The sequence below is a fragment of the Suricata suricatta genome, chromosome 6 (genome assembly GCF_006229205.1).
Source record: "Suricata suricatta isolate VVHF042 chromosome 6, meerkat_22Aug2017_6uvM2_HiC, whole genome shotgun sequence".
NCBI classification, from domain to species: domain Eukaryota; kingdom Metazoa; phylum Chordata; class Mammalia; order Carnivora; family Herpestidae; genus Suricata; species Suricata suricatta.
In genome coordinates, this window is record NC_043705.1 from 139,630,711 (window position 1) to 139,656,754 (window position 26,044).

General features: G+C 40.0%; 1 protein-coding gene across 2 annotated transcripts in view; it reads left to right on the forward strand.

Annotated features, from left to right (window-relative positions):
* LOC115293284 (catenin delta-2) overlaps window positions 1–26,044 on the forward strand; it is a 356,183-nt gene that overhangs the window by 167,463 nt on the left and 162,676 nt on the right. For both annotated transcript variants that reach the window (XM_029941072.1, XM_029941073.1), the window contains exon 5: window positions 20,950–21,133. In XM_029941072.1, the coding sequence (XP_029796932.1) occupies window positions 20,950–21,133 (184 nt within the window). The remainder of the gene's footprint in view (window positions 1–20,949; window positions 21,134–26,044) is intronic.

The following is a 26,044-nucleotide window of genomic DNA, read 5'->3' on the forward strand; positions in this document are numbered from 1 at the left end:
TCAGGCACTATCAGTGCAGAGCTTGCTTGGGATTTCTCTGTCTTCCTGTCTCTACTGCCTCTCTTCCACTCACATGCACAAAATAAATAAACTTTAAAAACAATAAATAAATAAATAAATAATCTCCAATATATTGTATTTATCCTCCTTGTACTACAGATTGATAATCACTGTGTTCTTTTCCAGGTCAAAGTGATTAAACATGATTCCTCTGGGTATAATTATTCTAATGACAAACGTTTATGCACTATAAATTTCTGATTTTACATGTGAGTTTTAAAATGGCAAAATTCTACTAGGCTCTACTGACCTCTCTCATCTCAAATACTCCAGGCTCCCTCATTTGCTCTTCCCTTCATTTGCCGGTAATGTCTTTGATCTTGAGACATATTAATCCCACACCGACCTCCACATGGATATGGGAGATTGTCCGCTTGTGCCGTCTCACAGATACTTGGTGTCAACTCCTTCTATCATGAATATTAGCCCACAGGCTCCTCAAGGGCAGGGGCAGTGTCACAGTTACCCTTGTATCCGGGATGTTCAACCGAGTATATAGGTGGAGTTTGGCAAATTTCCCTTGGGTTACGTTGTTGGAAACTATCCAGTTTCCTGCTTATTTGTTGAGCTGCGTATCTAGTATCTAGGTCTCAAACATATTCAGAGAGCTGGTAACCACTGTTGTGTGCTCCCGTTCTTCTTCCAAGAGAGGATGACAACAGTGCCAGACTTGCCTGTTCACTGATAAACCTGTTCCCACCTCCACCACTTCCTCCACCTCCTCCACCCCCTCCTCCTCCTCCACCTCCTCCTCCTCCACCCCATCCTTCACCCCATCCTCCTCCACCTCCTCCACCTCCTCCACCTCTTCCTCCTCCTCCACCTCCTCCCCCTCCTCCACCTCCTCCACCACCACCTCCTCCTCCTCCACCTCCTCCACCACCACCTCCTCCTCCTCCCCCTCCTCCTCCTCCCCCTCTTCCACCTCCTCCACCACCACCTCCTCCTCCTCCTCCTCCACCTCCACCTCCTCCACCCCCTCCTCCACTGCCTCTACCATGTCCTCCACCTCTACCACCACCTTCACTACCACCATACCGGTAGCTACCAGGAATTTATGTGTTACCTTATATACATTTATCTGATATAAACAATATAGTGTTTAAAATTAATTTATGCATGTTTCCTATAATAGAATTGAGGATACTTTTCATCTAATGATATGCTTTCAGCATCACACATCATAATTCAGCTGAAGAAATAATTGGCATTGCTGTCTAATTATTGCTATAAAGAACAACTTAATATTAAACATCACAAAGGTTATTTTGCAAGATCTTTTTTAGAATATTAATGGGTGATATAAGCATTTCTATCTAATAACTAATTGTGTGTCATTTAATAAGGATATATCATAGATCTAATAGCTCTAAACAAGAACCAAAGAAATGATGTCCCTCAAGCTCTCACTTCCCCTAAATAGCTTTTTTTTTTACTTTCTAGGAGTTGATAGGTAAAAGCTATTGTGAATCATTTTTCAGTGCATGTATTTTGTACATAAATTTTTACATGTGTTTGATTAATTTTTCTATTAACAAAACTTTGGAGTCTCAAATAAATAGTGCCTTAGGTTCTTGAGTAGACCAAGAATTTTTTTGCTGTTTTTTTAAATAACAGTGTGAGTCTTGACTACAGATAGCTTGTTGGAAATCACCATGTTGTAGATATCAAGTTGGTAGAAAACTGAAAATCAAATGCCTTGAATTTTGTTCAATTTATCTATTTCTTTTGAAAGAGGGAGAAAGAGAGAGAGTGAACACAGGGGACGAGCAGAGAGACTGTGAAGGAGAGGCAGAGAGAGAGAGGGAGAGAGAGAATCATAAGCGGGTTCCGTGCCACCAGCATAGAGCCAGATGCAGGGCTCAAACCCATGAACCATGAGACCATGACCTGAACCAAAATCAAGAGCGGGATGCTGAACCAACTGAGCCACCCAGGTGCCCCCAGATGCCTTGAATTTGTAACTTAACATCAGTTGTCCTGTCTAGACACTTAGAAACAAAAGCACAAAGATTTCCCTTGAGTCTGAGGCACAGAATATCTACAACTCACTTTCTACTTGGAACCCTAACTTCAACTTACATAGTTCTCACTGAAAATCAAAGTATTTTGGGATTTGTTGAAGTTTGCTAAGGAATATAATACTGATCCATCTTTACAGGTGCCATAAACGCCATCCACTTATAACATTCAGTCAGGATTCTGTACCTGGACCTCATTAGCTCAGAACCCAGAAGAGAGGTTATATTTTGGTGTTATTGTCCTTACTCTTAGTAAGAGTTTATATAACAAACTTACTTGAAAAACATGTCAGCAAATCCTACCACCTTGGTCTTTAATTATGTCATTTGCCCTTGATGGTGTCATTTGTTCTTAAATCTGTTGCTTATGAGGACAAACAGATTGTTGTTGAGTAGGACATGAATCCCTACTGTGGGGTGGGAGCATTAATCTGACAGCAGTGATGTGATGGATTAGAATAAGTAGCCTGGTTTGGGATAAACAGTGGTGGTGAGAACAGTTAGATTATTATGGGATTTCAAGCTACAAATAATGCGTCAGAATCATGCCAACAGAGTCCAATTAGGATGGTATAAATCCTGAGTTCCTATTGTTGCAAGCTGGGGTAAGGAAACCAGGCTTTCCCAGTGATGTGGTTGGAGAAGGGGGAGGAGATCACTTGTCAGATCAGTAGGAACTCATTTCTTGAGTGAGTTTATCCTATTCCCCAACCCTATCCATGTTGCTACCCTCGACTGGCAAACACAGTATACTTACTGAAGTAGATGCACAGAGTTTTATGCTGTCAGACTCCACCAACAGAGAACAGAGTTTGCCTTTGAAACTGTGTAAATGATCGTATCCATTGTCAACGATGTATCAGTCTGTTGACACCAGTTTTCTGAAGTCTTTTTACACTCTCTGTTGATAATTGTTGAAGTTTGTCCCTACCAAGAGACAAGGTAAATGTGGGAAATAGCAGAGACAAATGTCACCTGGTTTTTAAAAAGGAAAGATGAGTCATAGGAAACAAAAGAATTAAAAGATATCATTAAAAGTGAAATGTAGGTGTCAGTAGTTGAAGAGTCGCAAGAAATGAAGATTAGAAATAGGAAAAATACTCATATCAATATGAGTTCTGATAGCTTCTCAATTCTTCATGGTCTTTATAACTTTGCTGCATTTAGTAGCTTTATTTATGTGTTTATTCCCATGCATGACCCAACTGGGAAATAAAATAACAAAAAAATATATGAACTGGCATTTCAGAAAACAACATGCAAGCAGCTAAGATGCTCGTAAAAAGAAGTTTAATTAAAAGGAACGCCTATGGGATGGAGGCACCATGTTTGGCATTAAATCTCCAAAGATGAAAATGGTCGCTGGCATGCAATGTTAGCTAGGGCCCACAGGACAGTCCTGCTAGTGAAAGTGTCATGAGTACAGTCTTTCTGGAGATCATTTTGGCAAAATGCCTCAATATTAAAATGTGTAGACTCTTTACCCAGCAATTCAAGTTTTAGGAATTTACACTGAGAAACTGTTTTTAAAAAGACCCTCAGAACAAATGAATTAATATAGGGAAAGCATTTAAAACATTCTCTGGCATCCAGTAAGAGCTAATGTCACCAAACAAATTAGAAACCACCTAAATGTCTATCGGTGCCCGTTTGGATAAAAAGAGTCCATCAAATAGAACACCGCCGCACATTAAAAATTAAGATGTCTAGATATTTGTTGATATCGAAATATATCCATGGCATAGGTTGAATGGGAAAAGCAAATTAAACAGCATGTGTGCTGTGGTTCTGTTTCTGTAAAGTGACACATGTGAGTGAATGAGCAACATAGAGAGATGTACAAAAGCATGGTCTTTGGGTGGAATTCTTTTCCTTTTTTTAAACTTTTTTGTCCTTTTTAAATAGATTGAAGATTTTAAGATTGTCATGTGTTAATTTTATAACCAGAAAAATCTAATGCTATTAGTATCTTAGTTTTTATTTTAAGTTTATTTATTTTGAGAGAGAGAGAACATAAATGAAGAAGGGGCAGAGGGAAGGAGAAGCAGAATCCCAAGTAAGCTCCTTGCCTTCCGCAGAGCCCAATGTGGGGCTCAAACCCGTGAACCATGAGATCATGACCTGAGCAGAGATCAAGAGTTGGACACTTAACCAACTGACCCAACTAGGTGCCAGTATCTTAGGTTAAAATTTTTTTAAGTATATGCCAGAACATGTACTTTGTGGGAACTTAAAATTTAATTAAAAATAATTGCAATATAAAAGGGACTTATTCTTATATTCTGTATCCATACTGAGAAATTTTTAATGTCAAAAAACAGATGCATTGTAAAATTTAGTTGTAAATAGGGGCGCCTGGGTGGCTAGGTTGGTTAAGCGTCCAACTCTTGGTTTTGGCTCAGGTCAGGAGTTCATGGTTTGTGAGACTGAGCCCCGCATCCAGCTCTGCACTGATGCTGCGGAGCCTGCTTGAAATTCTCTCTCTTCCTCTCTCTCTCTCTGCCCCTCCTCCACCCATACTCTCTATCTCCCCCTCTCAAAATAAGTAAATAAACATTTTTTTAAATTTGGTTTGAAATAAAACAGAAATTCCAAACTCTTGGCATAATGAGTCCGTAAGAGTCGCCTTCAATTCTCAGGAAACAATGTAGTTTTTATACTAACCTAAGGGTTAGTCAACAGATAAATGCAGTACATGTGTTCCGCATATTCAACAACATCTCTAAAAGTCATTTTATCAATTTTGTAATTTTACCTGAAGGAGCAATGCCGAATGTCACATAGCATTTAAATAAGCAAGATTGTCACTTTTCCTAAATTGTTTTCTGCAAATCCTATTACACTTTACATTGCACGCACAATAGAGGCTCTGCTATTATGCATCATTGCCACGCTCTGGTTATGTTGCTACAGCTTTGATTCGGGAAACACCTAAAATAAGTGATTTTATCCCTCATGTCATTTGTTCTGCCTTCAGTCACTGAATACATGCTGTAATGATCAACTGGCGAACTCCTTTTCATTTGTCCTCAATCAACCCATTGGTGGGCCTAAAACAGTTGCTTTTAAATGAGAAAGGCGGTGAGGCATTTCATGAATGTGCATAAGAAAAGGAGAACTTGACCTTTCTGATTATCTGTGATATAAAAAAAAACATAAAAAATAAATTTCAGCAACGGACAGGAGGTGTCCCCTCAGATTCAAGAGGGGCGTTGTTTCCCCAAGTTTAACAGTTTGTGTCCCTCCATTTCTTATGGTGCCCTTTTTCTTTATGACAAGCCGCCTTCACCACCGGACTTTAAATGCTTAGGATCAGCCCTCGGCTTTTGATTATTTCCTCAGACTCTGTTTCTGTGACCACCTCCCAGCCGGCAGCTCTAAATGCCATCCAAATGCAGAGGGCTTTAAATTTCTACCTCCCCACGGTGCTTTCGGCCTCCAGCTGCCTCTGGACACAGCCATTGGCTGTCTAACTGGCATCTCAAAGTCAAAGCATCCCAAACTGTAATCCCTAAGTTCTCTCCTGACCTCTTTTTCCTCCAGGCCTCCTCACCTCTGTTGTTCAACTTCTCGTTTCCCCCCCAGCCCCTCCATCCAGTCCATCTGCTGGTCCAGACTTTCTCCGTCATGCTTGAACACTTCCGTCCCTGTAGACCGGATCGTCTCTCCCCTGGAATTCTGAACTGGCCTTCTCACCGGTCAGCTCACTTCTTCCCTCACTTCAGCCTGTTCTCTGCCCAAAGCATCCAGAAGGGTGTCTTTCAAACCAGTTGCCCTTTTTGGGGTGATGGAGATATTTTGGAGCTAAAGGAGTTGCTTGCAGGTTCTAGTGAGTGCACTCACTGCCACTGATCTGTACACTTTAAAATGCTTTATCGTATGTTCCATAAGCTTCTTCTTAATTAAGAAAAAGGTTTCCTTAAAGCTACTCATGTACCTGGGTGACCAATTGGGGTTTTTAGTGGTGTGGATGCACCAGCAAGGAATGAAGCATAATGACGCGTGTTGTAATGGTTCCCTGCTTAATGTTATCCCACTGCACTTATGGATAAACCAGAAATGTCTGACCATGGCATCCAAGGCCCTCTTTTTAGGCTGTGTCCCCACTTTAATCAGGGTTCTGGCCAGACACGCTGGGCACCCTCAGCTAGGATTCTGGAAAGAATTTAGTGAAGGGCCTTTTTTCCAAGCTCTGGGCAGAGAAAAGGGTCCGAGCCAGGGGCTTAGTTGACTACTGAGTATCACCCGTGGAAGCAGTGAGAGAAAACAGTGTTCCAGTGATCAGGAGCCGTGGAGATGGGCTGCGCTAGCCACCAAGGGTCTTGGCCATATGGGCAGAGCTGAGGACGGGAGTATGGGGAACAGACACAGCTCAGCGCTCTCTCTCCTCATGCTCTCTCACCAGTTCTGCCGTTGGCTGAACCTAGCTGCCCACCAGAGGTCTGGGGTGCCTGGGAGATTCAGCCCAAGGTCACGGTTGGGTTTTGGCGGTTTTATTTTATTTTTTTAATGTTTGTTTATTTTAGAGAGATACAGAGTGCAAGCAGGGGAGGGGCAGAGAGCTAGGGAGATGCAGATCTGAAGCAGGCTTCAGGCTCTGAGCTGTCAGCACAGAGCTCGATGCAGGGCTCAAGCTGACCAACTGTTAAGATCATGACCTGAGCCACACAGGAGGCCTGTGTTTTGTCTTGTTTGTTAAGACCAATGTGATTTGGTAGGAACCTGGAGAAGTCAAACGCCTTGAATTCATAATTGAACATCAGATTTCCTAAGACAGCAGCACAAGCACAGGGGTTCCCTTGAGTCTAAAGCATAGAATATCTATAACCCGCCCTCGCCGTCCTAATTTCAACCTTGCTGAAAATCCAGCTACGCCCAGAGGGAGCGGGTGGACGGCCCATCTCACCACCCACGCACTGTCTGGCCATGCAGACCTTCCCTGCATTTCCTGAGGAGGCCGTTCTCTCTGCCTGATTGGGCTTTGGTGGGAGCCTTTGCCATCCTAGTCTCCGCAGCCCCACGAGAGCTCCATGCAGCCTGAAATCACTGCTGCCCCACTTCCCCCACTGTCTCCCCAGGTCTGCAGGGAAGCCACACCCACGTTTGCCCAGTGTTTGTGGAACTGAATTCTGGGGTGGCTTGCTCACTTGAAGGCTTGACATTGTCGAAACAGTAGTGTTTCTGTGTTCTTCAGAAAGAAGTCACAGCGGAAGTTGACACTGATGAACTCAGTTAAATTCTCCATAGCTTAGACACAATACCTTCCCTGGCTCTTCACCTTGCTGGTCTTCAAAAGGGGGGTGGGGGGAAGCTAGTGGAAGGACCCACTGAGACCATTTTTACTTTATTTTTAAAGTTTATTTATTAATTTTGAGAGAGCACAGGGGAGGGGCGGAGAGAGGGGATAGAGAGAGAGAATCCCAAGCAGGCTCTGCACTGTCAGCACAGAGCCCAGTGTGAGTCTCGAACTCACGAACCATGAGATCATGATCTGAGCCAAAACCAGGAATCTGGTGCTTAACCGATTGAGCCACTCAGGTACCCCTCACTGAGACCACTTCTATCAACATCTCCAGAGATGGAGCCAGCATTTGGTATTTTCCTTAATTTTCCCATGGTGGATAGGAAAACTCAACTCTGATAATTAGGCTATGATTATCCAAGTGATATTTCCTTTTGATTGTTGAGAAATGTATTCTTTTTATCCATTTAACTTTTTAGCAGGCATCTACACAACTGGTCCCATGGACATTAAGACTGTCTTCATATCTGCAAGCTTTAGCTCTTTCTAGATACCTGAATGCCTGGCCCCCACTCCATTGGAGGCTAATTATTCTTATTCCTCAAGGGCCAATCAGAGACCCTCCTCTCTCCAGGTGGCCTTCTGTGATCTCTCCCTCATTGATCTTTTATTACCTGAATTCTCAAGGCACATCCTCTCTGATAGTTGGTAGATTTTATCATCTACAACCGATAAGAGTTTCACTTTTCACTGGGCCAGCAGGCCCTTTCTCTCCCCGAGTCAATTCTTTTTAATTCACCATATGTTACCCAGAGTACTTAGCAGTCCTTCGTTTTCTGAGGCATTTGTAAAATATCTGCTGAAAAATCAAAAGCATAGAAATGGCACAAGGAAGTGAAGGTTTCCCCAGAATTCTGGTATGGGTAGTAGATTAGTTTGGGGAATGCGAAGGGGAAGGAAATATGTTTGGAGAAAAATGGGCAGTTACAAAGTTCATTTTTGGAGTCATAGAAATGAAACTCAGAAATACAAATCTGAGAATGATCAGCAGAGATAATAGTTGAGTCATAATATTCTTATCCACAGCAATCATGTTTTCCATAAAAAATAACCTCTGAATAGAGTGTCTAAAAAGCAAGATAATTTGGACTACGGGAGCCTACATTTATATGCCAGCTCTTTATCTCTTGCTTGTTACCTGTCCTTGGGAGATTTTTGTGACCTCTTAAATCTTTAGTTATGAATCTGTAAAATGAAATCGATAGCAATACCTCTTTCCCAGTGTTGGGATAAAGAATTAATAAAGCAGTGCAAGTGGCATGGTAATGGTTCAGTAAATGAGAGCTTGTGATTACCATTGGTATCATTATGATGGAAAGGCAATATGAAGCAGTTTTGATCTACTAGAAAATAAGACCTAGTTTAAAATTAGTATGGTGGCTAGGAAAAGGATTTGTTTTAAAATTACCCTTCATCTCTATCTGGTTTTTGTTCAGTGTTTTCTCCATGGAAGACTATAGCTGCATATTTTCATAGAGGTTAACAGAATTAAGGTTTATAAGAAAAATGTATTTATAAAGTTGTTTCAGAATGGAATACTCTTCATTCTGTGACCTCAAATGACTTCTTGAAACTTCTCAAGCTACAAGACCTGAGGCTAAAAAGAAACTGGCAAAATATGAAAAGCAGAACATTCTCTTGTGTTCATGTGTATTCTGCATCAAAGAACTGCAAGCCACAACACTGCTCTCAATTTCAAATAGCAGATTTACGTGCCTGACATTTGTCTGACTGTTCATACTGCATCATGGCCAGACTACTCACCTCCATTTTCACCTACATGCATAATGCCACTCTCTGGGTCTCAGTTTCCTCATCTGTAAAATGGAATTTGTTGAAGGTTTACATGAGTTAATACATGCAAGATGATAGCAAATATTGTAGTGTATGACAAGAATGCAAAAATATTAGATATATTTGGCTATTTTTCTTTCTTTTTTTCAGTGTGATCTTATTTTGAATGCCTAGCTTAGTCACACTCTGAAAATGTGGCATCGTTATACTTTAACATCATCATGATTTAACAATATCATTCATTCCATGTTCTTTCATTCAGTAGGCACCTGTCGATAGCTCACTGGAAGCTAAACTCTTTATAATACTGATTATGTGACAGCTGAATTAAACTTTAAGTCTGATTCCCAACTTCCACTCTTTTCACTCCACCACCATGTGGTCATCAAGGCAGCTTTTTTTGTGTGAGAACCCTAGGAACCAAGGTTGCATTCTAAAATGGCCCCAGTAGAAAAGAGTGTCTCCAGCTCTCTTCTCTCCAGGGATTCTTAGCTAAGGATGCTCCCACAAATTCAATTTAAATCCTTATGTTGACTCTCGGAAGGAGTAAGGAGGGTATACTACCTGTAATATGAAAAAAAAAAAATCCTCAAAGAGCAAGCCATCCTTGACTTTGTGCAAGGTTATATAATTTCATCATTGCCTACTGACTCTAAGGCTAGAGAGTTTGGAATGGCAGCCTGGGGCCCTACCAAGAAATGTATGGAACTTTGTAACTTCTGGGTTATGGTACCTAATAGAAGTGCAGACAGCTTAACACCCATTGTCATCCACATAGAGAAAGTCATGACTTTATGGTCAATGAATGCCCTGAAGTTTTAGGAATTTGCCAGGCTCAGTGTTTACCAAAGATGAAATTAACTATCTAGTCATTTTCAGTAATTCACATGGCTTGCCAAGTGTTAGCTCCTCCACCAGAAAAACCTATAGATCAAGCAAAGCTACATTTACTAGATTTACTACGGTAAGGGAGAACACGACCTTGCAAGAGTCCAAAGGGAAATTGGGCAGGGTGTTTGTAAGGCCTTAAATGCATGGCTGGATGTGTTTAAGGTGGGTGTTCATTCCCAGATGCAAAAAAAAAAAAAAAAAAAAAACTGGCGTTGGGCCGAGTTTATAACATAATAGCTTTGGACTGGTGGTCCATGGAGGCAAGGGTCATGAAATGAGTTTTGATAAGCAAACTATTACTTTTGATGAGTCTGAACTTTCAGAGACAGGTATTTTCTGATGCAAGCAGTTGGATTAGTCTGTCCCCCCACCATTTAACCCAGGACCAGAAATTATGACGATTTCACCTCCCACATTCTCAAAAATCATATTTTGGGGCTGAATGTCTTTGAATCTCTCTGTCATTCTCCATTCCTCCCTCACTCGCTTCTTCTACCTCTCCTGCCCCCTCTTTTTCTCCTCTCCTTCTTCCCTTCTTCAGTCATTTATGAAAGAGGCAAATGTAAGTTACTTTATTTATTATATGCAATTTGGGGTACAAAAAACTACCAAGAAACACAACCAAACTATAAGAAATCACCTTTATTACTATACAGAAGAATATGACAGTTGTCAGATGAAATGAATATAATCTTTAACTGCGGTCACAGTTAGGAACAGAGGCCCAGGGCCAGTTTTCCAGAGAGTATAAAATTCAGCTTGTGTGCCTTTTTTTTTTTCAAGGTCTAGCTTATCCAAGGTCGTTGAGGAAGGCTGTACTTTCAAGCAAGCCCAATTTTATATCCCTAACTCTGGATCTCTTGGGAATTGAAAAATAAAGAATTTTATGGCTCATTTACAAAATGCTGTGTTCAAACATGAACCCATAACTTTCACAGATGGTTACTATCAGACATTGACATCGTATAGGGAAGGAAAAAATCTTTTTCCTCTGCTCAGCTTAGGCTCTCCAGCTGGGGTCTTGTACTTTAGATAAACAAAAGACAAATTAATGAGAGAAAAATAGAAGTTTATTAGTGCACATATAGCACATACACGTGGGAGCAGCTAGTGATGGGTAGCTCAAAGAGGTGGTTAGAACTTAAGCTTAAATACCATCTTAGGGTAAACAAAGAAAAAAGGATTGAGGACTTCTGGGAGTGGGAGACAGGTAGTTACGGGAAGGTGACTAGGAAAAGTATGGATAAACAAGGGTTACATGGTAAGGCATGTTTTGCGTATTTAAGTTGATTCTCTAAGAGTTGCTAAGAGCCCTCCTCTTCTTGGTACAGATGAGGGAGACATCTTGACAAATGCAAATTTCCTTTAGAAATGTAAATTTCCATTACAAAATGACAAGTTGTGCTGATTTTAGATTTTTTCCACCTCTGTTGGCACTCAGTGGCCTTTTTCCCAAAATTACCCATATGCCAAAGAGCCGTAGTTAGGGATGGCATGTTTTGGATTCCTTCACATCCAAATTATTTTCAACTACAATATACTTTTTAAAAAAGTACCATGGGAAGGGCTTCTTACTTCTTAGATAGAAGCTGCACTGCCTGGTCCCAATTGGAGCTAAGCCCCATTTCTGATGACTGGAATCTGGCTTGGTATTCCCTTATTGTGGGCATTTAATGTAATTTGAAAAATTACAAATTTACAGAGTCCAACTGGAAATGGAAATCATAGATACACCTGAGTTTTGATTCTTTCTTCCAAAAAAAAATCATCCTCTTTTGTCTGTGAAATTACCTAGTTTTCAATTAAATTAGTTCCAGCTTTGAAAATAGTGAAGATCATCTCTTAAATTACTAATAAAAGCTTTAAGTGAATTTGGGTCTCTTGCTTAAACTAATCTATACCAGCTTGTTCTACACGTTTAAGTTGCTAAAATTTGAATGTCAGAGTGTTCCTGGGATCAGTTTTGGCTTTGGAACAAGACAGCCCTTCAACACTGTTGGCTGTCTTCATAACAGAGTTGCAAAACTTAAGGAATTAAAGCATCTCACGGGGGAGCCCTCTTAGATTGAATTGGCTTCAACCAGAATTTGCCTCATTTGTAAAAGCAAAGATCTGATTTGCTTGCTAATGTGAAAAACAGCTCACTCTTCTGGAGTTAACCAAACTCTGTACCTATTTTGAAACTAAGCAAGAATAATTCTGCTTGATTCTCAGCCTATAATGTGTACGTGACACTTTTAAAAAGAATTCTGCATTTGGGCTAGAGGCCGTCAGTGACCAAAGCAGGGTGACAGGTTTAAGTTGTTGAGTCTGATGATTCAGTTCTTCCGCCTGCTTACCCCACACATTTATCAGCCACTGCAGCCGTCTCTCATGGGTCACCGCCTCGGTGAGACTTTCAACGCAGGATGATTGGGTTAGTCCAGTTCTAAGAGGATTAACCTTCACCTAAGCCCCGGTGGTCAGTGCAGTTTTCTCTCCTGGAATATTAAAGTAGAGAACTCGGATCATTTCTTCTGCTCAGCCCTCCCCTGGGACACCTGAAGAAAGCTTGAGGAGTTCTGGCCTGAGGAAATATCCTTTTTTATACGTTTTAAAATTAGTTTAAAGTAGATTTATGTATTATAAATTGGGTGGTGGGAATCAGTTATCATGAAAAAATGGATTGCTCTTGCGGGAAGGTTTACAAAGTATGACAAAGCTAGGATTCTTTTCTGCTCACATACATCTCAGAAATACTGATAGCCCACTGACAAAATTCATTAAGGCTTTGTCCTCAGCATCCAGTCCTAATTTTCAGAAACAAGAATATATACAATTAGTTTTAAAATTTCCTGTGATGGAGGGGCGCCTGGGTGGCTCAGTCGGTTGAGTGTCCGACTTCAGCTCAGGTCATGATCTTGTGGTTCATGGGTTCGCACCCCATGCGGGGCTCACTGCTGTCAGTGTGAAGCCTGCTTCAGATCCTCTGTCCCCTTGTCAGTACTCCCCCAACTCGTACTTGCTCACTCTCTCTCAAAAATAAATTTTTAAACCATTAAAAAATAATAAAATAAAAGAATTTTCCTATGATGCATAACACTACGTGTTAAAATTAAATTCTTGCATTTCGCACTCGTATACTCATCTTTATTACATGTGTTTAAAATGCTCTTCTTCATGCATTACAGAACGACTGTCGCATCCATTTCCTGAAATTATTCTTCTCAAAGTAACATTCACATCACACTTTTTAAAATATATATATACTTTTTATTGTTTTTGAGATACAATTGACATAAAGCGTTGTGGAAGTTTAAGGTCTACAAGGTGTTGCTTTGATACGTTTATATATCACAGTATGTTACTAGCTTAGTGTTAGCTAGCACATCTATCATGTCATCTAATTATCATTTCTTTTTCACGGTGGGAACAGGTAAAATCTAGTCTCTTAGCAATTGTGAAGTTCCTGATATAGTATTGTTATTTATGATCACAAAGCTGTGCATCAGATCGCCAGAACTTGCTTATCTACTAGTTGCGTTTCTGTACCCTTAAACAGCATCTCTCTAATTCTCCCACCTCCAAAGCCCTGGTAAGTACCGTTCTGCTCCCTGTTTTTATAAGTTTGGCGCTTTAGATCCCACGTGTAAGTGATATCATACAGTATTTGTCGTTCTCTGCCTCATCTCCCTCGGCATAAAGTCCTTAAAGTCCATCCATGGTGTTGCAAATGCCAGGGTTTCCTTCTTTCTTGTGGCCAATAATATTCAAAGCGTATATACACCACATCTTTTTTATCCACTCACTCAGTGACAGATGCTTATCTTTTCTGTAACCTATTTTCATTTCTTTTAGATATGTACCCAGAAGTGGGATTGCTAAATACTATGACATTTCTATTTTTAATTTTTGGAGGACCCTCCCTACTGTCTTCCATAAGGACTGTACCAATTTACATTCCTCCCCAGAGGTTCATAAGGGTTTCCTTTTCTCCACATCTTCACCAACACTTATCTCTTGTGTTTTTGATAATAGCCATTCTAACAGACGTGAAGTGGTATCTCAGCAATAGTTTTGATTTGATTAGTGATGTTGAGTATCTTTTCATGTACCTGCTGATCATTTGGGTATCTTCTTTAGAAAAATATCTAGTCTGTTCCTCTGCCAATATTTATTCAAATTGTTTATTTACTTTTTGTTACTGAGTTGTAGGAGTTCATTACACATTTTCACTCACAGAATAAGATGAATAATAGATTCATTTAAAAATAAATCTTCATATATATTAATTTTTAATCATCTGGTGAAGTTAAAATAAATTTTAAAGCATTTATTTAAAATGAATTCAGTATAACTTTCCTTTGGTTGAGCCTCACTCATGCTCAGGGATTGTGTTTTAGGCCTAACGATTAAAGACGTGCATAGTCACAGGCAGTGTTTGATTTTATTATAATTTAAGACTTAAGATTATTAAAATGTACTTTTTGTCAATCTGAGTTTCTTTTTCTAAGATATCCTTTACCTCTTTTAGGAGGAAAAAACTAGACAATTACCCTCTATTAAAGTAAAGGATCCGATGAAAGTAATTAAGATTTTATTAAAGAAATTATAATAAACCAATTACTGCTCATGAATATGGATAATCTCAGGGAAAAGAGCCACCCTGTGCCTGAAATAAAAATAAGCTATATTTTAAATATATTTAGTATACATAATTAGTTATTTAAATGTCTTCTCAACTAAACTTACTGTCAAAATTATATTTGGAACAGTAATAATTTTATACTATAAAGCTTTTGAATCCATATAATTAAAAGAAAGATGCTACAAAAATTTTATTAGAGATTTTAATCTCAGAGAAGTTAGCATATTTTCAACAGATAAATTGAAATTTGCTAGTGACCATCAACCAAAATACTAAAACATTTTTATGTTACTTTCAGATAAGAATAAATGAGGCAGCTCATATGGATACTAAATATCACTGTGAATTAAGTTTATTCCACAGTTTTTTCACAAATTGAAACATTAGTACTACCTTAGCTAGTTTAGAATTATCAAGGAGTTAATACAAGATAATTACCCAAATAAAATGTTAGAGATGAGCCTTCTAATGCTAAATTGACTAATGTCTTTTAGTGATATAATCATTCTCTACTAGCTAAAAGTGGAATTTCTATAGAGTTATATTATCTATGTTTTCATAGAGGTTATATTGTCATTGAAATAACATTTTGTATTCTCATTTGGACTTAATAATTGTAACATCTGCTATTTTATTTTTTTACATCCATGTGGCATATGGTAATGCTTAAAAAATGTTCAGTGCTTGGAGCACATGTCATCTTATAAGGGTCTATCATTCAGTTACAAATTCTTGTACTTATTTAGCACCTGACTGGTGAGCACCTCATGGGTGTCAGAGCATATTCTATGTGTGGTATGTGATCTATATGCTACAAACACTCAGATAGGCCCCTTGGTGTCCTGCCGTGGCTGGGACCTTGTGGCGAAGAACAGTGAGGAAATGGTGGAGATCAAATAATGGGAAATAGGAGTGGATGATAAGGTCTTTGCTAAAAAATAAAATAGGAAGTCTGGGGGCCCTGGGTGGCTCAGTCGGTTGAGTGTCAGCTCAGGTCATGATCTCACAGTCTGTGAGTTCAAGCCCCACATCGCTCTCTGTGCTGACAGCTCAGAGCCTGGAGCCTGCTTCAGATTCTGTGTCTCCCTTTCACTCTACCCTTCCCCCACTCATACTGTATCTCCAACTCTCTCTCAAAAATAAATAAATGTTAAAAAATTTTTCAATAAAATAAAATAAAATAGGAAGTCAGGTAGCAAGTGCCTGGGGAGCTAGTTTAGACCGATCCAGAAACATTTCACTGACTTTGCACCTTTAAGATACCATGTGAGCAGAAAGAAAGATCAGCCTTGGAAAGCTCTAGAGGAGAATATTCCAGGCTGAGATCAGTAAGTCTAAGAGGTCTGAGTTTCAAACGAGCTTGTGTGTTCGAGAAGAAATATGGCCATGATGCCCTCAGCAAAATGACTACAGTGACAGCAATGGAAGGGCCCTAACGACAGGGATGTTTCGTTTTATTCCGTGATGTATCCACAGAATCCAAACAGAACCTGGCACCCAGGTCCTTAATATGCATGGAGTGAATACATGAATGAGTGATTCAAGATGACTTTGGAGATTCAGGGAAACGCCTGATCATGAAGCTACAGTAAGAGGTTTAATTTTATTTTAAGCATAGCAGTGTTTTAAGGGGATGCGTGGTAGATTGAAAGTTGGCTCTCCAAAGAAGTCCATATCCTAATTCTTAGAGCCTGTGAATGTTCTCTTAGATAGGAAAGGGGCTTTGCAGATGGGACTAAGTTAAGCATCTTGAGATGGGGAAATTATCCCGGATTCCCCAGGTGCGCTCAGTGAGATCACAAGTATCATTGTAACAGGGAGGCGCGGGAGATTCAGATTTCGAGAAGGGAACGTGATAATGGATGCTAAGGACGGAGTGACGCAGGCCTCAGGCCAAGGAGCACAGGCAGTCTTTAGAAGTTTAGAAAGACAAGGCAGTCTTCCCTTAGAGCCTCCAGAAGGAGCACCACCCTGCTAATCCATGTTAGCCTGCACATCTGCAGAATTGTAACATAATAAATATGTGTCATTTTAAGCACCATGTCTGTGGTAACTTGTTACAGCAGCAATGGGAGGCTAAGACACTATTATTCACTTTAAAGAAAGTGGCCATTTAATAAGTTGCAAACATAAAGATGGATACATTCTTAAAAGTCAACCACTTAGCATGTGCACCCTTTTCCACAGCACATGTACTAAAAAGAAAGTTCATCATTTATAATCTAAATTAAAGTGCACTTTTTATTTAGTTGCAGTATTTACCTGGACCCTCCTTCCTGTCTCTTCTGTTCTCTCACAGTAGATGAAAGGGTAAGAGAACAAGTGGATCTAAGTTACGAAAGGGGTAACCAGAAACAAAGTGTGGTAGAGGAGAAAAAACTGAGCCCAGAGACAAAGAGAAAGGAGGGGGAGGAGAAGTCTGAGTGTCGGGAGTCCCGAGGTGGCAAATCTGGGTGGTTCTGGATCAGGGTCCCTCATGAGGCTGCATCATCTGAGGCTTAGCTGGACCTGGAGGACCACCCCCCACCCTGGCCAAAATGGTCTCCGTATGGCTCTTGGCTGGAGACCCCGGTTCTATGCCACATGGGCCTCTTCAGAGCAGCACTGAAAGGTCTTCCGGCATGACAGCTGGCTTCCCCTCCAACCAGCAAAATCCAAGACAGAGCTTGGAAGTGGCAGCAGTACCTTCTCTGGGACCGAGTCTCCGAAGCCACTTGGTCACCTGGTCACCTCCATATTATGTCAGTCAGAGCAAGTCTCTAAGTCCAGTGCTCACTCCCATCGAGATGGATTGGGCTCCAGCATTATAAGGAGATGTCAAAAAGAGAATAACAAAAATGTTAAACCAGCAGAGAAATTTGAGCAGAACAATGATTTCTCATTTCTTTATGGAGAATGCCTAGATGTGTCCATTTTTCTCCACCAATCCCTCTCCCGTCTGCCAGGACGATGGTTGTGTGTGTACGTATATGTGTGAGGGTATGTGTATGCGTGATACTGTGAGAGTGTGTGTGTCTGTCTCTAGCAAGACCGCTTTAGAGTTCCTGGCTCTTTCCCACTTTTGACACCTGCCAGACATATTGACCTTTATCTCAAATGACCCCAGAGACTTCTGGTTCTACACTCAAGCTAGTCTCTGTGTCCAGATAATCTAACCAAAACTCGCTGAATTCCCCCCAAAAGAAACTCTGCCACATTACATCCACCTGGCCAAGTCCTTGCCAAAGCAGAGGAGACAGCAGCTGCCCCCCCCAAAGGTCCACTGCACCCCTCATGGGTCAGGAGGTGCTTGGGGGCTGCAGATGGGAATTCGTATAGAGTTCAGAGGCGGGATCTAGTGCTCTGATAAACTCTCTGGAATGAGAAACACAGATGGAACCAGCCTGGGGGGTGGAATGAGTGGGAACTTGGAAACCTCTGTCCATGCTTGATGCTGAATCAGTTATGCTTATCAGTGATTTAATGAAGAAGGTAATGGAGAGAAGAGCCCAGTAAAGAGTTATCTTGGATCATCTCCTGTTCCATCATTCACTTCTTGTCAGATATTAGATTAGTTAGGCCTTTACCTTTCCTTTGATTTTTCCCTCTTTGCACCTTTTTCTGTTTGTTAGGAAACAGTAAAGATTGCTTTATTTTCACAGAATGCCTTTAGATTCTTTTAAAGTCATTGCATGTAAAAATGCAGAAGGCTTTTACTATTTAGGTTTCAGAGGAAACGTATTTTAGAGCAAAACATACCACCCATAAGGGGAAAAAAATAGTTACAAACAGAAGAGGAGGGAGGCAAACCATAAGAGATTCTTAAATACAGAAAACAAATTGAGGGTTGATGCGGGGGAAGGAGAGGAGAAAATGGGTGAAGGGCACTGAGGAGGGCACTTGCTGGGATGAGCACTGGGTGTTGTATGTAAGTGATGAACCATGGGAATCTACCCCCAAAACCAAGAGCACACTGCACACACTGTATGTTAGCCAACTCGGCAACAAATTATATTTTTAAAAACACCACCCATATTTTAAAACATTTATATGCCTCAATTTTCTTGTAGTGGTAATTTCAAATCCGGATTTGAGAATGAAAAAAATTATATTTTCTGGCTGTATGTGTGCATTGTATACTTAGAAAAATAGACATAAGCCTTATAATGTGATATTTTTTAAGATTGTCTTCAGATACTTGGGAAGAAATTAATTTCATTTTAATGTGCTTTTCAAGTCTGAAAACCTAATTGTTTTATGAGAAAAAAAAGAATTTTTCACAAGACTGCAAATGAATGTATTTTGATTTTCTAAAATTTAGTAAAATCTTTCTTAATGAGATGAATAAACAGCTTTATATATTATTTAAAGCAAGATAAATGTATGTGAATATATTGCTAGCATTTCAAATCCATTCGAATCAGAATATATTTTTGAGCACCCTCTGTGTGCCACTGAGTGTTTTGTTGTGTGTGCCCAATCTGTGACACTAATGGCAATGCAAACATGCACACAGAAGTTTATAGAAAATAGTTTATATACTAAAGCAGGTGGGTGAAATCTTTCCAGAAAGGGCCAGATAATAAATTTGTTTGGCTTTGTGGGCCGTACGGTCTGTGTCACAAATACTCAGCTCTTCCCTTGTGGGCCACAGACAGTATGTAAATAAACCGGCAGAGCTATGTTCCAACAAAACTTTATTTACAAAAACAAGCCGGCAGGATTTGCCCTTGACCCAACCCCCTGTGCTGGAGGATTGGTTTATAAATACTGGGCCCCGAAAACATTTTGTTTCCTTTGCATTTACTTCAGTACAATTCCCAGCAGATGTTATTCTGAAAGACAACTGAAAGGGTTTGTCTCTTCAGTCACATTTGTATAGAACTGATTTCAAACAGATCCTTCAGTTTTTAACCAACAAACATTATCAACCTTCAGATTAGTATTATGAACGCCCTTGGTAAGGTCAACATGTGCCATGAAGGACTAATAAATTTCAGAAATACGTGTGTTCTGTTTGTTCTATTCATAACACAGTAGATAAAATGCAATTTCATCTTAACATTTATTGAAAGTTTATTAAACAAGGAAGTTGGAAGTTGGGTTTCTAAAAATAAATATTTTATTCTTAATGTCTTCAGTGATGATGTATATTTAGAATAGTCTTGAGAGGAAAATACAATCTTTGGCTTTTAATAAAGTAGAATATAATTCTGTTTCTTTTACCTTCATGTGTTCTCTTTTGAATAACAACAAAAAACTCTTTAAAAGCATTTTCAGATATTATAAATTATATACAATACTTAGAACTATTTCTAAACTTAATCCTATTTTAAGATTTCCTTTTTTAAAAATATGTAAGGGGCATCTGAGTGGCTCCGTTAGTTAAGCAACCAACTTCGGCTCAGGTCATGATGTTGTGGTTTGTGAGTTTGAGCCCCGCATCTGGCTCTATGCTGACAGCTCAGAGCCTGGAGCCTGCTTTGGATTCTGTGTCTCCCTCTCTCTCTCTGCCTCTCTCCTGCTCACACTCTGTCTCTCTCTCTCTCTCTCTCTCTCAAAAATAAATAAACACTTAAAAATTTAATAAAAATATTTTAAAGCCTGAAACATTACATCTATCTGAAAACTTCAGCTTTTGCTCTGCCTACATTAATTTCTGTTCTAGTCTGTCCGCTGCTGACATACCACCCACTTTCTACCGCTCCCTCTGGGTCTTCCACGAGCATTGCCTTCTGAGAAAAACTGACAAAGCTGTCACAAGTGACACTAAATTTAAACTCCTTGTCGAGCTGGTTGTCATCAGACCTGATGCTGGACTCTCATGAGGTCCTGGGTGATGGGGCTGGGTCTAAATGGAGGCCACATCAATCGTTTGATTGATGTCCACATGTACGTATTGAGGCCTTGAGTAAAGCAAGGATGTCCTGCTAGTTCAAAGCTCCTCCGTCTTGGTTAGATTTTTGAATACTTAGGCCCACTGTATTAAAAGTGAACAGAAGCCAAGTTGGTATCCATAGTTCAAATCAGACCTCAACCTCATTGAGATGGAACAAAGGACATGATGTCGCAAGTCTTAAGCCCACTTGTCAGATTTTCACAGCAGCCCTTGACTGGCTCTCACAGATGTTCTAAAATTGAGGGTACGCTCTAGGTCCTGGCCTCACACTCTCTTGGTCCATCCTGCCCATGCTGTTAACTTGATTCGGGAGAAGGGTTTTGAGACGAGAAGAAAGAGTGGCCGTTCAAAACCTCTGTCTGTGTGCACCTTGCAGGAGTCCTTTGGAACCTCTCGTCTTGTGACGCCCTCAAAATGCCCATCATCCAGGACACCCTGGCGGTGTTGACCAACGCCGTGATCATCCCGCATTCGGGCTGGGAGAACTCACCGCTCCAGGAGGATCGGAAGATACAGCTGCATTCCTCACAGGTGCTGCGAAATGCCACCGGTTGTCTGAGGTGAGTGGCCCCCGGCCGCGTCTGGCTGCGGTCACATGCTTTCTGCTTCTGCAGTTTCCATTGCTGTTTTACCAAGGATCGGAGCGGCCCACACAGATGACTGTTGACCTGGGTGAAGGGGATGAGGAGCTAGCCGAAATCATTTCTAATGAAGTACTGAGAAGGGGTAGGCGCCTTCCTCTCTAAGTATTTAACATGTCTTCTTGGCTTTTGGGCAAAAAATAAACATTTCATTTTAACCAAAAATAATTAATTTTCTTTGATTTAAATACAATGGTTCACAGTAATTTCCTTCCCATGTTACTGTATACTCGGCCTATAGAATCACCAGGCAGGCCCATTGGTGGGGGGAGAGTCTCATGACATATACATAGGGAGCTAATGAAGTGTCGTCGCTAGTTATTTTTGGTGTTTATTTTTTAAAATTTTTCTGTGACTGCCAGAACCCATAATGCTTAGAGATAACTTTTTAATAAAGCCTGTTGTATGAAATGGGTTTTTTTAAATCATAAAAGTAGCAAATATGTTCTAATTCTCCCCCGGTGCATTTTTACAAAAATCATCCCCCATAAATCTCTTGAGAAGTCTCAAAATCCTCTTTTCGATTTTTGCTCTTAGAAAAGAATGTAATAATCAAGATAATAGTTTTTCCAAACTCGGGCGGATGTGCTTCCAAGGATGCTATATTTTGTACCAAAGTTGCAAATCTCTGCCGGATAAACTTAATGATCAGGTGGGGGCATCAGACTGACCCAAAATACCCAGTCAAATAATCTGTATTTCAGACATAAAATGTACCAGGTTGTTTTAGTTGGGGTGCCTCAAAGCTGTCATTTCTCCCACAACTGATTGGTTTCTAGGAGCAAAAACCAGTCTCTACTGAGAAGGAACAAAATCACCTTGGTGATTTATAATTAATTAATAATAATTATCTCATGAATATGTAGGACAATGTTCCGGGCCTCTAGTGTTGAGAGGCGTGGCGTGTTTGTGTAAATGTGCGTGCATAGAGGGGGACAAAGTGCATCTACCTCTGTAAATATTGACATGCGTTTCCAGACAGGAATGGGAAATCCTCTAATGGTTTTGCTTTTCCTCAAGGCCACAAAATAATGATCTTTTGACATGATTTCTCTGACTAAGCTTTACCATAAGCCAAATTTACAGTTCTCCAAAATTCCCTCTTGAGACATTCATTTTATAACCTCTTACATTCTGTTATCCTTCCGAAATCTTCTGCCCCACCAGAAGAAATATAACTCCTTCCCAAAGCTAAAGCTATAAGCCACTTCCAACTTTTTATACCTGATTTTTCTAGTTCAGTTATTTTCAACTCTTATGGGGAATTTTTTCCCTACTTAGCATCTTTGACTTGTAGAGAGTGTCATCATTCCTAATAAAGATCATGGAAAACGTGCCTCAGAATCAATTGTAGAAGTATGGTCAGGAAAGACTTGGTTAACTCTGTCAGTGAAAATTGTCTCTGAATGATACAGTGCATAGATACATAATTCAGTAGATCTATGTATCATAATTACATAGATACATAATCCTACATTCAAGACGTTAGACTTATGGATGTGGACCACCACCATTAAGAGCATCCTTCAGCACCGTTTGATGGAAAGGCAGGTGAGGAAGCTAGACTACATAGGTTCATGGGTCCCCTTTGTAAGTCATCTGGCAGAGTGTAGCATCTGGGATGTGACCTAGAGTAAAATTAGGTCAGATCAGGATCAGATCAGAGAGACTTCCCGTCCTTCTGTTCACACATACAGAGGGCTGGCCATGTGCTGCTTACATTGGGTATGGCTGGGAGCAAACACATCATAGGAAGCAAAAACGAGGGACATTTGATTTTGAAAGAATTTCATGTAGTCAAAATGGGGTTCCTTAGTCAAGATGCAGCCAGGTTTAGGGGTTTTACCACTTTTCTGAGTTTATCATGTCCAAAAATTTCAACTTGGTATTGGAAGAAAATTGCACCAGAAATCACTTGAAAGGGCAAAAGGAAAAAAGAAATTGGATATTTCTGTTATTGTACTTATAATTAGAAAATTTATGAAATTGAATGAAAAATAAAAATGCTTTATTTAAAAAAATATAGGCAAAGCAAAACCCATCAATATATGATAAATACTTAATTTCTCCCTTATTTCATTGAACTCCTGCCTTTCTACAGAAAAAAATAATAATTTATCCTTTTATTTAAATGCATTTGTGAATCATTCCACATGAGTGAGCAGGCTGAGCCGAGAGAGGAAGAAAATAGCTTTGGGGAAGGGAATTTACCAAAGACTCAGAGGATACAAAGTTTCAAGAAACTCCTACTAATATCTGACATGTAACTTACAGCCAGGGTTGGCAACACACCAGAACAGTCTCAAATGTTTTTATCATAATGGAGGATTCTAGATTTTAATCCATGAGGTTATATACATTCTTGATTTTTCCAAGAAAGCCTGGCTTTTTGTCTATGTTAAAAAAATCACTTTGTATGCCCAATCCTGCCTTTCAGCACTGTTATCCATGAGCATTGACTGCGTGTCTGCGATTTGCCAGGGAGGGACCAGGGAGGCAGAAATAAACAAGGCTCAGCAAAAGCCCCCCCTCCCCCCCTCCCCCGGGAACTGCAGAAACGATTTGAAAATACTCCTTAAAATGTGTATGAACAGGCAGATTGTCTCAGTTTATAAATCAGATATGGGCTTGTACCTTTGCAAGAAACGCTTTCTTCTATCAAAATATTTAGAAAGAATTTGATGCTTTGGTGCTTCTAAAAGAAAAAGAAAAAAACTCAGAAATTGGTCTTGTCATTTTCATGTGCTAAATGCGTATTGTATATAAAAATGATACAGTGAATTTCTACCGCAAGAAAGATACAGTAAGTTTATGTAACATTTGCATACTTTGATCTGGTCTATTAATTTATAGCTTTGATTTTGAAAGTTGCCTAAATTGCATAAAAATGCCAAATTTACATGTTAGAATTACTTTACAATGTGTCATATTGCTTGAAATCTGGCCAGAAGGTTAAGTATCTGTTTCAGGACCTTGTTCAGTTGGTAAGAAAGACCAGCTGCATTGGGTTGATGAAGTGACCTGTCTGCACATGGTGCGTAAGGAATGCAACAGATAAGTCTGGGACTAAGTTGGTATAAATCACGCCAAGTGTCATAACTGGCCAATAATAATTCAGCTCACTTCATGTGATATATGGACATTTTATGGCAAAGAAAATTAGGAACCTTAAAAAATAATATAAAATTCACACAAAATATTTCTTGCTCTCTTCCTTTTTTAGGGAATCATTTTTAAAACTAAGGCATTATTGTTGGGGACCATTCTGTTGTATTAAATTCTTTTCAATTACTTGCTTTTGTAGATTTCAACTCCTAGAAACCCTCCGCAGCCTCCCACAGGCTCAGGAGTAACATATAATTCAGTCCTTGTCATAATTATAACACGTTTTATCAACTTATTTTGAGAGTGTGATTTTCTCATTACCACTCATTATCAAACCACACTGAATTTAAAAAAATTACAAGCAGCAAGGTACATGAGTCAACTATTTAAATATTTTTGATATGTGAGATGTCAGTTAAATTTAATATAGTCATCTGTGCTCGGGTGATATTTTTTCTGATGCTGAGCTGGAATGGAAACTCTCCTTTCTCATGAATTCTAGAGAAATTGAAGGATAGAGCTCTGTGTGTGTGTGTGTGTGTGTGTGTGTGTGTGTACGTGTGTGTGTGTGTGTGTTCATTCCCAGCTTTGACCTGGCAACGTGTTTATCAGATAATTTTATGTGTTGTCAATAGAGCCAAGATTTTGATTTTGAAAATGAACATTTTGATTCATAAAATCCCCATCGTCCAAGGACCAGAAATTTCTGCTTTGAATAAATTGCTTATTCTCATATTTATTATAAGTTCAATAGCCTGTGGTTAGTCAGTCGGGGCCCAGCAGCTGCATCCTGACTCCTGGCCCAGCACTCCCACTGTAACCAAGTACGGAGGAAGCACAGAGTCCTATGAGGGGCCAGGAGCAGACCTGTGCCCAGAGCCACACAAATGGCCGAGCACCCAGCTGGCCGATGGCCTCACTCTCCTTTCTGTTGGCTCCTGTAATTTGCTTCTCGACATCCACTGAGTGGCATCATCTCAGCCAATGACCATCCAAATTGCCACTGTCTCCCCTCCTCCTCCTTTCCCACTTCCCGTTCGTCCCCTGCCAGTATGGGGTGGGAAGTCACCTAGACTGTTAGTTATGGAGCCTCACGTCAGCCCCTTCCCTCCACCTTCACCTTCAGTCTTAATTTAGGCAATTAGTCAGAGCAATGGATGCAGTTCTTAGAAGCAAAGACTGCATTTTAAGACACACCCTAGGAAACAAGGTGGACATTATTTTCCCAGTCCTCAGACTCCTCCATTCTTTTACTGATGGCTTAATTCTCTTTTACTGACGGCCCCACTCTTTTTCCAGGATGACATTTCCTAACCCAGGTGGCTTTTGACCCCAGGAGGAAGTTATGGTGGGTAAAAGTACATCTATCTGGTCACTGATGGAGAGCAGTGGTTTTCGTTTTCGTTCCTGGCAGGGTTCAAACTTGTTTGTGTCATTTCAGGGAGGGAAACTGAAGTTAGGCATTTAAGCAATTATTCTAAAAGAGATCACCTTTTCACTTTTCAGGAAAAAAAATATTATAAAAGCAAATTGTACCACTCTTAAATGTTCCAAAGCTTATCAGAGGGAAATTTAAGCGAGAAAAAAAAAGAAAGCCTATGCCTAAACTCTGGACCGCTAACACTGTCCAAACTTTGGACATTTCCTACATTCTTAATAAACCCTATCCAGTTTCTCGAGCCTCCTCTTTGGCTGCAGATGTTGTACTGGTATCGATGGTGGTAC